At 45.5% G+C, this 16711-nt stretch overlaps 1 protein-coding gene across 1 annotated transcript; it reads right to left on the bottom strand.

The window, feature by feature from the left end:
- Positions 1-227: 227 nt before the first annotated feature.
- On the bottom strand, positions 228-15503 carry c2cd2 (C2 calcium dependent domain containing 2). The gene is made up of 14 exons (XM_072659108.1): positions 15091-15503; positions 13490-13585; positions 11679-11798; positions 7032-7133; positions 6769-6885; positions 6177-6294; positions 5512-5620; positions 5263-5327; positions 4976-5091; positions 4345-4501; positions 3720-3827; positions 3458-3585; positions 2619-2898; positions 228-547 (listed from the first exon to the last, which is right to left on the bottom strand). The coding sequence occupies exons 1-14, from the start codon at positions 15346-15348 to the stop codon at positions 315-317; spliced, it is 2007 nt and encodes a 668-aa protein (XP_072515209.1). The 5' UTR covers positions 15349-15503; the 3' UTR covers positions 228-314.
- Between the last annotated feature and the right edge of the window lie 1208 nt (positions 15504-16711).

Raw genomic sequence — 16711 nt, 5'->3', positions numbered from 1 at the left:
CCACAGTGCAGTAACGGCTTTATGGGAAAATTGACTCTTTAAAAAACTCAAGGGAGTTACAGTAAATAATGTCGAACAATCAATGATATTCAGAAGGGATCCGTCTCTCAGACCACCTCTGAATGAGGTCTGATTGATCCGAGGTGATCCAATTACCAAAACCGCTGTTAATGGCGTGGGTAGACAGGCCCTGAACGTGTTCTCCTGCTGTTAAGAAGGAACGCACTACATGCTGTATTTAACGCATCTGCTTTGAGAGAGCGACGGAGGCACGGAGCTTATATTATGTGTACTTTCTGATTGGTCAGGCTGGGTCATGAAGGCGGCTCCCGGGTCGTCCCGTTGGCTTTGCTCTTGCTCTTGGGCAGAAGTTTGCGGTTGATGATTTTCCGGAATGTGGCCGTCCTCTTCTCCCTCTCGGACATCGCAGAGACATCCGGTGGCTGCTCCAGGTACTGCAGGTCGTTGTGGGACTGGCTCATGCCCGGCTCCTTCCTCTGATGCCTCCTTCTGAAGAACAGCTTGGCACTCTTGTGAAGGAAGCTCCCTGCAGGGGGCGCCAAAAACACAGATGTAATATTAGCACAGACATGCTCATGAAATGGTCAACGTACCCAAAGTTGAGCCAACCTGGAGGTCAGACACGATGCTTTTAACGCAGACCCCATATAGTTCTACCATCTAAGTTTAAGAATTTGTAGAACAGTGTTTGAGTGACATGTTCGGTTCTAGATAAGCTCCCCCAGTCAGAGCTGGAGTTCTACAGTGGAGGTTCTAGATAAGCTCCCCCAGTCAGAGCTGGAGTTCTACAGTGGAGGTTCTAGATAAGCTCCCCCAGTCAGAGCTGTGGTTCTACAGTGGAGGTGAAGGGAAGCAGACGTCTGAAGCTCTAATAAAAGCTCCTCACAGAAAGTTCTTCACCTAATGGTGATGAAGACGCTGCCTGATGCCTGAGACACGGTTCTACCAGAGTTCTGAGAAGAGTTCGGCTCTAGAACCTGCTTTTAAAATCAGATCATTAAAATGGTGGAGGGATACATGCTGCAGGGTGTAGTGCGGCTACAGAAAGTAGTCCCTAAAGAGAACTGCATTAGTTGGAATTCTCCACTATTTTACCCTCATCATCATTCCATATAAAACAGCTGCACTGGTGGGTTTGGATAGGAAATAAATTATGGGCTAGATCCGTGTTGTAGTCATGGTGACCAACGCCTGCTTCCATTCACCTCCACTATAAAGAGATCCTTAAGTGGCTAAACTATTCCTGTAGAAGCACAGATTCTGACCTCCACAGCGGCCCAGTTCAGTCTGGGTGTAAGCAGTGTAACCTGTGCAGCTATATGTGAAGACACTCCACTGCATAGGACTAAAACTAGAGGTTTTAAATAATATAGGAGGTGATATGTAAAAAGCATAAGGCATTTTCTATATAGCTGCTACATAGGAGTCTTTAAAGGGCCCATATCATATCATTAATATAATATAAATAAATGGAGACGAGGTTACAAAAAGACTCTTTTTAAAATTAAACATGGTTTAGTCTACAGTTTAGTCCCACCCATTCGTCCTACAGAAGATTAGCCCACCCATTCAGCCTACAGCAATGTAGCCCCATCTATTCAGCCAAAATAAGTTTAGCCCTGCCCATTCTTCCTACAGCAACGCAGCCCCACCCATTCAGCCTACAGCCAAAAGAAGTTTAGCCCCACCCATTCAGCCAAAAGAAGTTTAGCCCCACCCATTCAGCCAAAATAAGTTTAGCCCTGCCCATTCTTCCTACAGCAACGCAGCCCCACCCATTCAGCCTACAGCCAAAAGAAGTTTAGCCCCACCCATTCAGCCAAAAGAAGTTTAGCCCCACCCATTCAGCCAAAAGAAGTTTAGCCCCACCCATTTTCAGTTCATCCAAAACCCCATAGAAGTGTCCAACACAGAACGCGGGCCCTTTAAACACCGCACAGCTCTGGGGTCATAGAGAAGCCATGACTGGCTCTGATTTGCTCTAAACTACAGAAGCTGATTGGCTAGTCTGAAGGGAGGTCTACGGGGCTACGTTAGCACACACTTACTGGGCCGGCACAACTGTCTGCTTATCACTGCTCTCCTCTTTTAGGTGGCAGAGAGAGAGATGGGAAGGGAGCGGTGTGGAGGGGAGAAGAGAGAAGCGAGTGATCAAAGAATGACAGAGAAAGACAGCACATTTACACACCAGCAGAGTGAGACAGGGAGAGGACTGAGGCATTGTGGGTAGAAAAGACTGCGAGGATCTGAAGACCTGACCTGACTGGATGTGCCTCAGACGGAAACCGCAGTGGCGAAACTGAGTTGATCTGAATTAATCTGAATTGATCTGAATTAAACTGAGTTGATCTGAATTTAACTGAGCTGATCTGAATTTAACTGAGCTGATCTGAATTAGACTGAGTTGATCTGAATTAAACTGAGCTGATCTGAATTAAACTGGGTTAATCTGAATTAAACTGGGTTAATCTGAATTAAACTGAATTGATCTGAATTGAACTGAGTTGATCTGAATTAGACTGGGAGTTGATCTGAATTAGACTGGGAGTTGATCTGAATTAAACTGGGAGTTGATCTGAATTAAAGCTGAAGCTCACCTTTTCCCTTTTTGGAGCTGGTCTCAGAGATGCAGAGTGAGAGCGAGGTCTTATCAGCGTCTGTATCCTCTCCCACCTGGCTCTCCCAGTCCTCCTGACCCGCTCCGCTGGGACCCTCCAGGGGGTCAGACGCTTGTGAAGTGGTGGGGTCGCTCACCGGCTCAGATGAGGTCACTTCCTCTCCATTTTTCATGTTCTCAGGCGCTCCTGACATGGAAGCGTCCATAGCAGCAGCATAACCGGCCATCAGGACCATTTCTTCATCCTGGGACAGAGGAGCCTACAGGGAACCAGAAAGGGCATCACTGAATATAAACAGTCCGGACTCAGAATCAGGCCATTAGAAATGGGAAACTGAAAGTGATTATTTTATTGATTATTTTATGTGTATCACAGCATCTGCAACTGAGCTCTGAACTGAAGAGGAAGAAGCAGCTTTTCTATTTCTGTACATTTTCACTTTCACAACTACATCCAAAGGTCGAACAGGAAAAAGCAATCTTTAGAAATATGACGCATCATAAAGTGCAGTAGATATGATCATGTCAGCAGTAACTTCACCTGTAAACGTTACACATTTGCCAGCAGAAAGAAACAGCTATCACCTGTGCAGTGTATATCACCAGAATTCACCAGTCACCTGTATATCCCTGTATGTCATCAATATTTACCTGTTCCCTCTATATCATCTGTATTTACCCACATATCACCTGTATTTACCTGCGTCATCTGTATACCCCCCCTTATTTACCTGTAGGTCACCTGTATGTCACCTATATCTGTATCATGTATATCCCTGCATTTACCTGTCACCTGTACGAATTTACAACATTGCGCACCTTGGCCACTCCGGAGATGATGATGGTGCTTTTTTTGACGGGAGATTTGAGCTTCTGTTTCGCTGACTCGTACAGCTGTTTGATGGCGGCCTCGGCCACTGGGTCCGTCCCATTCAGCATTAGCAGCTCTAAAAAGAACAGAACCGTTATCTGGTACTCCAGCAACTACAGCGGTACAGCACCGCGGTTACAGTTCAGCAGGGGAGAGCGCAGCACACTCCACACCAAAAGCTGAAGGCTGGTCCAGGTGGTGAAGGAATACCTGTATCTGATGATGATAAAGCCTTGCTGACTTTGGCTCCCAGGATGGAGGGCTGCTCGGACACTCTCCTCTCCGCCAGCTTGGTTTTGGACGGAGTTTTAACTGTTTCTAAAACACAGAAACGAACTGTTAACCACAGACAGCTATACACATCAGCTATAGTACAGACCCTATTAACAGATCGGACATTCATTCAATTAATAATTAAATAAAGCTGAGTGGACGTGCTGTAGTTGAGATCACCTGTAGAAGCCATTTCTTTAGTACTGTTATTACTGCCAATATTACACTTATTACATTTACTACATGACTATTTGATAGCATGGTCCCCAGTGTGTCACTGTGATTATACTGCAGTTAGGGCTGATATTAGTCAGCTGATAAAGCTGATAAAGAAGAGAGTTTATTAACAATAGTGATGAAAGAGCTCTGATGCTTAACCGAGCGCTGCTGCATTTAAAGACTGAGGGAACTCCCTCTCCTCGGCCGATTTGGGCGGGTCAGTAATAACTGTATAATCACAGCATGTCTTTGTTATCTCTGGGGTTAACGCTGACTTCTAGGGGCTGCCACAGTCAGTCTGCAGCAGGAACGGTGTTGTGATGTGTGGTGAGATGATCGTTACCTGGGGGCAGCTGCCGCCCTGGCCTGCTCCTCACTGCAGTGATGGTGGTTACCACGGTCCCACAGGGCATCACCGTCCGGTCCATCTCCACACGCTTAGTGGGGGCTGGTGTGGGGGGCTGCCATGTGCGCACCTCGCTTGGCTCCAGGAACGTAAACTAGCAGCAGGTGGAGAAAAGAGCAGTTTCTTTTTGGGTATAATAAATAAAAAATGTGATAGTCGATGATCTGTTGATCTTGATATTGCTCATTCCAACCCATAAACACTGTTCTACTTCAGCTGCACAGCGACAAACAGCAAGCACTGTAAAGCCTCGTGGTTAGATTTTATGTGGTGGTTTTTTATTGGCCTACTATAAACTCCAGAGTGAGTGCTGATGCTGACACGCTGCACTCAGTACTCAGCTGGTTGGGAACCCTGATTGCGGAAAACATGGACGCTGTGCTTTTCTTTCCCTTCCATCCTATAGAAGTGAAGCCAAATCTCTCCATGGCAGCTTTTGGCTTTGGTGCAACAATGATGCACAAGTCGAGTAGAAGCTTTCGTCTCTACGAGTTCAGAGAAATCTCGTATCTCCTACAGATAGTAAACAGCCACGCAGTGTAGGTAAAGTTCTGGTGTCCTTGTTTACCTCAGAGGTCAGAGAGCCGGTCATTTGGTCGGCGCTCATCAGAGCGAATGTCTGCTGCCCACGGGGAAGCCTCTTCACCAGGTCGAACGGCACGGACACCTGACCCAGCAAACAGTCTGAAGGGAAGGACGGCAGATGAACATATAACAGTGTGGATGTTACTATGTTATCATTTCATATTATTATTGACATTAATTATAGAATATAAAATTATATCAAATATAATTATAGTTCATAACAGTGACAAGTTCCCTGCAGGTCAGTCTCAGAGGACAGGCTGGACTCACTCTCTGGTGCTCTCCCAGTATCCAACAGTTGAATATTTAGCTCCTTTGATCTGCCGCTGAGTTCACTGCATGCGCACACACACACACACACACACACAGAAATACAAACAGTTTCAAAATAATTCCATAATGTCTGAAATTAAGGAAAAAGTCCATAAATAAATAAATAAATAAATAAAATAAATGAAGGTGGTCTAGATTACAGTGATCACACATACAAAAAAAATGTGTGTGTGTGTGAGAACTCACAATATAAATGGCTGGTCCCAAGTTGGGGTGTGTGTATTAGCCAATACTGAGCTGGTCAGCCTCTGAGGAGGGTCATCCAACTGGAGAACACACTGAGGACTCATGCTGCCTGGAATACACACACACACACACACACACACACACACAGTCTGAATGAATGAATAATGGAGCAGGGTGGATATGATGGCGGTCAGCGGTAAGGGCTGGCAGCAGCAGGGCTATTAGCGCTGGCCGATTTGAGCCGTACTGAGGGCTGGCGTCCGCTCGGGGGAATCGTGCACCACTTAGATGAATAAGACATGAGTCCATCCCTGGCATCCAGCCAACAGCAAATTTCATCAATAAGGTCTAGGAGAGTGGTGGTCGGGAACTGAGAGCAGTAAATCAGGGCGGCTCTGAGGGAAGGGCCGGAAACAGAACCCCTAATCACTAAGTAGTGCACGACTTTGTAGCGGTGTCTGAAAACAGTGCTGAATTATCCGTGCACTGTCACAATCCCACAATGCACCACAATAAGTAGTGTATGAATCATGTACACTAGCGATGTGTATCATTAGAGGCGCACCGGTTGGTGTCGTGAGTGATGTGTAGACGTGTGCTTTGGGACGCAGCAGAAAAAAACTAGTCTGGACAGCAGAGTGAGAGAAAGTGTGTGTGTGTGAGACCTGCAGTGCCGTCCTCCTCTTTGCACGTGACCCGGATATTCTTCACTAACAGTTTCCACTCATGTGCGCGAGGGGGCTTTGGTGGGGAGGTCAGCGGAGGGGTCCTGCTCCTCACTTCCTGTGGAAGAGAGTGGACAGGAAATAAAACACTGTCCCACACTCACCACCGATCAATAACATCCTCTACTGAACACGGGTTCGGGATTTGTGAGAAAGTTCAGCAGCACATAAACACATCAAACCTGAGATAAGCTACAGTTTCCCACCTAAACCTTCTGAGCATAGCGACCACGAGCCACTCCTCAACACTGTAACCCAACACTGCGCACACACAACCACAGCATTATTACACTGCTGAACAAACACTGTATCCACTATGAATTACTCAGTATCCACTATGAATTACTCAGTATCCACTATGAATTACTCAGTATCCACTATGAATTGTTTAAGTCTGTAATGGTAAGAGAGGAATTGCAGTGTGGACTCATTTGGAGACCCTTACAGTTTAAAGAGTTAATCTACACTAATCCACTGAGAAGCTGCTGGTGCTGTACTGCACAGTGTGTGTGTGTGTGTGTGTGTGCTCTACCTTCAGGTCTGTAGGTTGTGCAGGCCGGCTGCTCAGTGTTACAGATGGCTGAGCATCACTCAGAACCTTCCGGAGCCTCGCCATCACTGTGGCGGCATTCAGGACCCCACACTCTCCCTGCAACACACACACACACACACACACACACCTTGTTAAATACATGTAACACACTGTACACACACACTTTAAACGAAGGAATCTTCTTATACTGTTGAGAGTGCTTTTGGCACCAGGAGTGCTGGGGGAGGAGGTGCAGTGTGTACCTGTGTGTGGCTGGGTGTCAGCTGCAGGTGTGCCGAGTCCAGGTGATCCACTGCCCAGGTTACCTGCACCCGACCATCAACATCCCTCAGCTGCAGGGCCAGCTACATAAACATAAACATAAACACATAAACACATAAACACACACACACACACACACACACACACACACACACACACACACACACACTTACGCCTTATGCATAATGAACGCAGTCTGAGAGAGTCTGTGCTCCTCCAGAACTTCTTATTATAGCAACTATTCATCAAACACTGAATAATACAAAACTCCAGTCCTGGTTTTACTTCACACACACACACACACACACACACACACACACACAGCGGCTGGTGTCAGCCACTGACCATCAAGAACCAGCAGAACCTGCGTCCTCCATTAACATTCAGCTGCTGTGAGGTCAGTCATGGTAAAGAGACCATAGCCTGCATTCACCCACACTTTACCTCCCTTCCTGACTTCACAGGTTTTATTCACTCATACATAGTCATACCTACACACACTACGTGGACAAAAGTATTGGGACACAGGTGAATTCAGGTGTGTGATTCAGTCTCATTGTCACAGGTGTGTAAAATAGGCCCCTAGCCCTGCAGTCTGCCTCCCCTCAGGTTAGTGAAAGACTGGGGGGTTCTGAAGAGCTCACTGAACTCCAGCCTGGTAACCATCAGGTTTATGAGTCATTTGATCCAGACTGGTTTTCTCCTCATTAGCTCTTTAAAGTCTGCCGTCTGAACTCACACCATTAAAAGAGGAAAATCAGTTCAAACTCTAACAGTGGCTTTATTCTCTTTGATCTTAAAGAGCTGAACCTCAGGCACTCCGGTCCAGCTGTGGGGTTGCGAGCAGGGGGAGGGAAATGTGCCGTCATGTTCGAACACGTTCCCTGATAAACACCTGCAGTTCCGCTGAAATATGAGGGAAAACAGCAGCACTGAACCCACACACACACACACACACACACACCCCTTTAAAACCACCTTTAACCCTTTAAAGACCCCATTTTCTTCACTCCCCTTCTGTTTAATCCCCCGGAGCTCCTCATCCCTTACAGCGACACACATTCTACCTACACTTATGATCTGCTGTGAAGTAAGTTATGTTATAATAAGAATATTCTCATTTTTAACCAATTAACCAAACAGAGCCCCCGTAGAAGAGGCCTGAAACCGGACCCCGCTGACCTCCACAGCACAACAATGGCTGAAACGTCCAAACACTCCCCAAACAACAGCAGGCAGACCAGCAGCGGGACCGTTCCAGCAGCAGAGCGAGGGCAGGAGAGAGAGGGGGGGAGAGAGACAGAGAGAGAGGGGGGGGGGGGGGGGGGGGGGGAGCGAGAGAGAGAATCTTCCAGATAATCGACTGGCAGAACCACACACACCACTACTATACTATAAAATCAGTGTAGAACCATCACTTTTAGAACCCGGCTATTAGTTCAGGTCACAAAGGACAAGCTTGTCTCTGTTTCTAACACCTGACTGAAACCTCTAGAAACCAAACATCTAGAACCTCCAGAAGGCCTAGAGTGATGTTCACTCTGCTCATAGTAACACACACTCACAGCTTATCTAGAACCTCCAGAAGGCCTAGAGTGATGTTCACTCTGCTCATAGTAACACACACTCACAGCTTATCTAGAACCTCCAGAAGGCCTAGAGTGATGTTCACTCTGCTCATAGTAACACACACTCACAGCTTATCTAGAACCTCCAGAAGGCCTAGAGTGATGTTCACTCTGCTCATAGTAACACACACTCACAGCTTATCTAGAACCTCCAGAAGGCCTAGAGTGATGTTCACTCTGCTCATAGTAACACACACTCACAGCTTATCTAGAACCTCCGGAAGGCCTAGAGTGATGCTTTTATTCACAGCTCCGCCCACTGTAAACCAGAGAGTGATGACTGGTTCCTGTGTCTTCAGTTCTACCAGTGAAGTCCCGACCAATGGGAGAGCTGGTTTAGCTGAATCACTGAACACTGTTCAGAGTCTTTTATATTATAATGGATTATATTATATTATAATATTATAATCTCTGATACACAGAGTAAAAAAAGAGTTCATCAACAAAAATCAATAAATACTAAGAATTTAATGTAATAATTATCATCATGCATTATTTCCATGTTTCTGCTGCTCATTTAGAAAATGTGACACATCCAATCAGTCAGTAAAGCACCGCTTAACTAAAACTACTAACCATACTAAATCATTTCAGCTGAATATTAATATTAATTATTGCCTTTTTCAGTGCCTAGACACAGGTAATGGTATTAGAACGTATCCTACTGGTCAGGTTGCAGTAAAGTGCATCTGACTCTGGGGAGGAAAAGACGACACAGCAGTTGGGTTCTAGCGCTGATCAGCTTCAGAACGAGCTGTTGGAATCAGATCAGCTGGACTTCGAGGAGTCGAGCAACTTACTGGTTTAAAAATAGCCGTGCTTTAATTGGGTAAAGCTGAGCGGCTTCTTACACAGAGCTCCTCCCAACCCTGAGAGAGAGGAGGCTCAGAGCAGGATCAGCTGCAGCCCTCACGGTAATCCTGCAGGAGGAACTCGCACCTGCAGCCACCCAGAGCACTCCATCACACTCTGCTATCACCACTAACGAACCACACTCAGGAAGAACACACTCACTGAGATTAGAGCTGCAGGGGACAGAATCCGACCCAAACCAAAGAGCCAATCTCCTCACCTAAACTGCCAAAGCCCCGCCCCCAAACAAAAACAGACCCTCCCTTCAGGGTTCCCTCCAAAGCCATACCCCAAACAAAGAAGCCCTGCCCTTCAGAATTACCTACAAAAAGCCCTGCCTCCAAACACATACAGCCCTTCCATGCAGGGGGCAACCTAAAGCCCCGCCCGAAATTCTGGCCCCAAAACAAATACAGCCCCTCCCTTCACTGTTCCCCCCAAAACAAACAAAGCCCCGCCCTTCAGTGTTTCCACGAAGCCTCACCCTAAACAAATACAGCCCCTCCCCTCTGCGTTCCGTACAAAAGCCCCACCCCAACCAGCCTTTCAGCAACACAGCTAAGTAGCTAGTCAACATCAGTTACCAGAAAGCATCTCTAGCTAGCCTAGACACGCCTCCTTGACCTGATTGGTTGGCTGTAGGTATGTTTATCTTATTTACAGAGGCCTGTGCTCTGTCTGTCTGTCTATCTGTCTACCCTACTGTCTATCTATCCTTCTGTATATGCGTCTGTCTGTCTGTTTTCTGCGTGAGTTTCAGAGCTTTAGGAAGGACATTAGGAGGAACAGCGCTGGATCAGATCCCTGCAGATAAACCAGCAGAGTGAGTCACAGGGTATAAATCAGACAGTGGTGTGAATCAGAGCGCACTGACAGCACCGCCACCCCAGCGCTGCCCCACACTTCCTCCACTGAGTCTCTTCATTAATACCAGCTCAGAGGAATGAAGGTGCAGGGAGACCCTACTCACCTTAAACAGCAGAGATCCACAGAGTGCCACAGAGATCATAGTAGATTCATAGTGGATACTGCAGCACTGTAGTAGTAACTGTATAATTAATAGTAATCAATAGTATGAACTGATCAATAAGCCTTAACGTGTCTGAGTGTGTGATCTGTGTAAAGTCAGAGGAATGCTGTGGCTTGTGATGAGGCAGTAGCTGATGTTTGATGTATGCTGAGTATGAGGACAGATACTTTCACACAAAGCCAGTTAGATCACACTGCCCTCAGGATGCTGCTGCATCTGCGTCACCACCCTAATGCTCCGGAAACTTCCCAAAAACATGTTTCTCATACTCGGAGCGTTAGGGTCCCTCGCAATTCTCATGTCAGGCAGTGCAGCCGCTCAGCAGCGTGTGACACGCAGGATAAGAGAAGCAGCTATTATTACAAAGATGAAAGATTATTTTAAAACAGCTGTAAAACAAACCCAGCTCAGCCGATCTTATTCAGATTCTATATTTAAAAGCTGATCTGAGTGATCAATATTAAGTCTGACACTGTAAGACATGCAATGCCTTCACTTAAGCCATTCATCATTTCCTAAAGAACCACAATGGAAGTGAATAATGGCCGACTGTTTTCACTCCTGCTCTCTGAGGAAACGCCACGCAGTGAGTAAACTGACCGTGTTCAGCAGAATCCACAGACACTGTTTACACAGGAACTACAACCTGCCCAGACTCACCTGCCCAGACTCACCTGACTGAGCACGGAGGTGAAATGAAACCAAAAGACCATTCATACGCGCCAAAGCGATTTCATACCACTGATCACTGATCAGTTCCGCTGTGGGCTGATCATTCAGCTACTGATCTGAACCTCTAAACCTCTGACCTGGCTATTTTTGTTTTAGTCCCACCCATTATCCCTCATTCAGCCTTCAATTAACCATTCTCCAATCACAAAAATCTGGACATTTGAAATTATTCAGTATCCACTATGAGTTATTCTGTATGAATTGTTCAGTATCCACTATGAGTTATTCTGTATGAATTGTTCAGTATCCACTATGAGTTATTCTGTATGAATTGTTCAGTATCCACTGCTACACACTGACAGTGGCCTATGTGGAGATCTAGGCATGCAGTTTGTGTGATGCTAACTAAGAGGTCTGGAGTGAATGTCGTTGGCAGTCCTGCTTACCTGCAGCTGTAGAGGGGATACAGTGACGCTGTATCTCTGTGGAGCTTCGGTGGAGGTGGAGTTTGGTAAAGCGCTGAGAGAAAACTGCAGATTTTCTCCAAACACCTCACACTGCACATTCTGCCAACAAACACACACACACACACACACAGACAGTGAGAACAGCTGCTGTGCGCCTTAACTAGCGTCCTTACAGCCACTGTAACGCTGAGCACCGACCCTAAAAACTGAAGAACCTTAAACCTTAAGAACTGCTAGGTAAAGTGGAGGAGCTGTGTTCTCTGGAATGATGGTGGCGCTCCATCCAGTATTTCTGGGATGAGTTGAGGAGGTGGGAGTCAGAACATTCTGACCTTACTAACTAACACTCTTGTGGCTGAATGCAATCAAATCATCACAACAATCTAGTGAAAAGTCTTCTTCTCTGGACAGTAGAGACAGTTACTCCAACAGAAGCAGGATCAGCTCTTTTAATACCCTTGATTTCAGAAGAAACAGTGAATGCGCAGGCGTCCCAATACTTTTGTCCATACAGCGTAGTTAGCTTGGAAAACACTAAGGATTTTGATGCAAAACTGCAGAGACAGTTATACTTCTGTGTGCCTGTGATCAGAGTGACAGGACGTTTATCTTGACAGCAGAATGTGGGCCATCAAATGGAGGGAAGTGCCCAATTTCACGGCTCTGTAAACACAGTTTCTCGAGTTAGCAAAAAACTGCCAACGTTCGTTATCACACTAGCAGGGTACAGAACTACCAACCGCACTGTGGTATCACGCAGTACAACACGGCCATCCTTTCCTAAAACTTCTACAGTTACTGCTGCTGCTGCTCTGCTCTGACGCCACACCTTTTCCTCTGCCAGCAGAGCAATTAGTGGTCCAGACAGAATAGCCTGAAAGTGTCTGTAAGGCTAACGGAGCTGGTGTGACTGCAGGTCCCAGCCAAAGCCAAACGAAGTTAGGGTATAAATCAAATACAGTGAATTATCTGAAGTATGCAGGGTGGAGGACATTACAACCACTGAATGTGTTTAAAGACATACTCCAGCATGTTAAACCTGACCTCCACCTGCGGCGTATGGCCGGTCAACACGCATAGATGCACGCCATTTACCTGACGCTCTCATCCAGAGCGACTGACAGGTTACCTGTATTACAGAGGCGGGCCAGTGTAATGTTAGTAGTCCTGTTAAGGGCTCTTACTGGCGTGGAATTGAATCACGAATTGCGGGGCTCCGCACCACCCAACACGTCTCCCTGAACTGAGCAGAAACACACTGACTCTACTCTCAATTATAATAGAGGTCAATGGGATGCGGATGCAGAACTCCATCAGCATCAGAACACGCTTGTGAACATGTTAGTGTTCGTGAATTAGGCTATAAATCTGTATAACTCGTTGTTTTGGGGGTGATCTGTTACCAGTGTAGTAGCCTGAGTTTATGCATACTAGAATACTCGAAGAGTGAAAGTAACCGGAACTACTTTTTCACTGTGTCGCTCCAGGGCTGTTAAGATTTTAGATTTGCAGAGAGATTCTGACTCCTGTACACTTGTACTGCTCGCATTCACCCCTGAAAAATCCTAAATACTCCCTGTATTACAGCACCTGCCCACTGACGTCCATCATAAGTGAGTTCAGAGTCAGTGTGTTTCTGCCCTCATCTCCAGAGCTCAGGGAGACGTGTGGAACTGATGGTCTGTGGTGAGAGAGAGAAACTGACGCTCGCAGTAACAGTGATGATGATGATCTGCAGGTCAGTGTTTAGCAGCTATGTCCAAAACACAGAAATTCCCCAGATTCCTCACCTTCTGCCCGGCTGATTTGGTAAAGCTGGAAATGTGGCCCAGGGTAAGCTCTGACGTTTCCACGCCGTCTTCTTCAAAGGTCAGCTGAATCTGCCCCTAATGGGAGAGACCCGCAAATCAATCGGACAATGTCTTAAAAGGCCATTTACAACAGAAAGCACATGCATGCACCCCGTCTGGTCATTATCCTCCCTCCACTCTCTCTCTCTCACTCTCTCTCTCTCTCACTCACTCTCTCTCTCTCACTCTCTCTCACTCTCACTCTCACTCACTCTCTCTCACTCTCACTCTCACTCACTCTCACTCACTCTCACTCACTCTCTCTCACTCTCTCTCACTCACTCTCACTCTCTCTCTCAGAGAAACAGAATCATCGAAACTGAAAAACAACAAACAGCAGCTTTTCCCTTCGACCAGCGACTGCTGCTTCATCCACAGACAACACGTCTGCACTGTGGAAACCCTTTTCAGTGCTCTGTCATTTCTGTTTACTGTGTTATAAAGGGTTTAAAAGGTGACATAAATACATAATAAGCCATATTATTCTTACTTAATAACACACACACACACACACACACACACACACACAGACGCAGACACTTGGATCTGGCTGCACCCAGCCCACTGGACTGAGACACTTCCACACCCCAGTGAGCAGAACGTACTGATGGGTTTCCTAGATTTCGAGCATTTGTGTTGGAAAGCATGTTTTTACTCCTTTATAACATTAATAAAATCCCACATCAGTCAATAAACCAGACTGGGATTATCATTTCTATACTGCTGTCTTTTCTTGATTTTAACCCTTGTTGTGAACAAACGTTTTTCAATATTCCTGCAGTGCGTCCTAGTCTATACTACCTGTGCAGTATCCAGAGGTAAGATACTGCAACTGTTTATAGTAATAAATATATTTAAAAAGCTTGTCTTGCACCTAGAAGTAAAATATAATACTTTTTGCATTTATTTCTACATGTGCAGTATGCTGTAATTAAATACAGTATAACTATGTGTAATATTCCTGTAGTGTAGTGCTGTGTATCTTATAGAAAACTTAGTAATTCAATGTTTACCTGTGGTTTCTTGTAAATGGTAAGGGTATACAGCCTGGCCGACACCAACCCTACTCCGTTTACAAATAATACTGATACTATACAACAAGAAATTCAAGAATACGATAGAACAAACAGACAATAAGACGTATTGAGACGTATATACACTAGATAATAGTGTAGTAGTGTAATAGTGAGTGCACTGAGAACAACAGGACGGAGGTGATCTTCGGACTGAGTGTGAGGGGCTGCTGCTGCACAGTAGAACAGTGCTCCACCACTGCAGAGTTGGCTGAGGTCTAACAGGGTTTTGGTTTGACGAGCGGTTCATTTGGAAAGTAACTGTGCAGTAACTGCAGTTTCTCTTACTAGTTAATTATGTCTGTCTGTAATCTAACCAAACCCAACCCCACTCTGTTTACAAAACAATAGATACTATAACACTATAATAAGACCCTCCAGGCTTCCACACAGGAGCCCACTGTCAGGGGTGTTAGGACAGGGGGAATGAATGGGACAGTCCTGTATTCAAAATAAAAGCACACTCACCCCTGTTGCTTTAGCCTCCTGGTTCAAGGCTGTGAACCAAGCTCTCCTCCATTCACTCCTCCAGCTCCTCAGCCCTAAAGTCCAGCCCAGAAGTGCTTCTGCTTCTTCTGAGTTCTCCCTGCTCGCACTTTCTCTCCGGGAGTGAGAGAAGTGAGTGAAATACTGAACGAAATACACCACAAGAGTCACGACGGAGGCCATGAACAGGGTGAGCACACTCAGCCACTGCAGCTCCAGCCAACTTCCCGCGGGCGACATTGTGGCTGTAAAGCCCCGCGAGGGCGAATCCTACACCGACACTCGCTCAGACCCGCCGCTGCTGCTGGTGGTGGTGCTGCTGGTGGTGGTTTAGCTCTCCATCGCCGTTTATTCACTTTATTCACCAGCTCTCTCTCTGCTGGGGCTGCTCCCACTCCGCCGACACACACACACACACACACACACACACACAGCTACTGGAAATCACCACATCACTTCCTACAGTCTGACGGGGAGAGACGGAAAACACGGCAGCACACACACACACTCTCACACTCTCACACACACTGAGAAATACAACACAGATATTTCTGCCTTAACCTCGTCTGTTTTGGTCAATCTTTCCTTAAAAGTTGAATTAGTAGTCTACGTTAACGCTGAGGCTGATTTTTAGCCTATTTGCATTATTAATGCTCGAATTTCTCCGTTCCACCTTAAATGGAGCAGCATTAACTGATGCACGGCTTAAGGTGGAACGGGAACCTCGAACTTTCAGCTAAACTGAAGCTAAATTAGCTAGTGCTACATTCAACACGGCTTTCAAAAGGTTTAGTTATTTATAATTATTATAATTATGTATTAATAAATGTACACATATCCCGGCCTGTACAGCTAACTAGCTCATGTGTTCCGCTTGCTCCCCTGCAGCTAACAGGCTAACAGGCTAACAGGCTAACCGAAAGAAAGTTAGCTCTAACCTTCTCACACGACTTATAATCAATACCTTAATCAATACGATCATCCACAACATTCAGATCAGATAGCGCCTGACACAATACATTTATTAAACATTCAGGAATGAGGAATAAGTGCTTTTACTCTGAGGACATCAGAAAGTGTCTATATGTGAAACACACACACACACACACACACACACACACACACACACACACACACACACACACACACAGGGAAGTGACGCCAGTACGGTCATAGTCAAAATAATATATATTTCATACAGTAGTTAAGATTTTACTTCAGTCTGGTTTGATTACTCATGTCAGATGCATAAGTGGTATTTATTTATAATATATTACTTATAATACATTCGTCAAATAGATTAAAAATAACTTTAAAAAACGAAAATGTTAAGTACATTAAAACGGGCAATTTACATATTTTGGGGTAACAAAAATAATAATAGCCATTGTTATGTTGACAGTATTATGATTTTAGTAATAATTATAATGTTGATGACCATTATTATTATTATTGCTTTGGCTACACTCTAAAAGCTTGAGAATATTACATTGATAATAGTACACAAAGACATCAAACCAGGAGAATTTTAAGGACAGAAGAAGAAATAAAAATGTCATGTCAAGTCGGAAATAATCTCTAAAACACTTTTCTTTGTACTTTT

Source organism: Salminus brasiliensis, chromosome 16 (assembly GCF_030463535.1).
Source record: "Salminus brasiliensis chromosome 16, fSalBra1.hap2, whole genome shotgun sequence".
NCBI classification, from domain to species: domain Eukaryota; kingdom Metazoa; phylum Chordata; class Actinopteri; order Characiformes; family Bryconidae; genus Salminus; species Salminus brasiliensis.
The sequence above is the reverse complement of the archived record's forward strand: the minus strand, read 5'-3'. Positions and strand labels throughout refer to the sequence as shown.

Excerpts from the sequence above, each read along its gene's own strand:
- c2cd2 (XM_072659108.1), bottom strand. The coding sequence starts at position 15,348 with ATGTCGCCCGCGGGAAGTTGGCTGGAGCTGCAGTGGCTGAGTGTGCTC. Across the intron at positions 3,828-4,344 it reads AGGGCGGCAGCTGCCCCCAG|AAACAGTTAAAACTCCGTCC; the intron begins GTAACGATCATC and ends TCTGTGTTTTAG. Across the intron at positions 2,899-3,457 it reads TCATCTCCGGAGTGGCCAAG|GCTCCTCTGTCCCAGGATGA; the intron begins GTGCGCAATGTT and ends GGTTCCCTGTAG.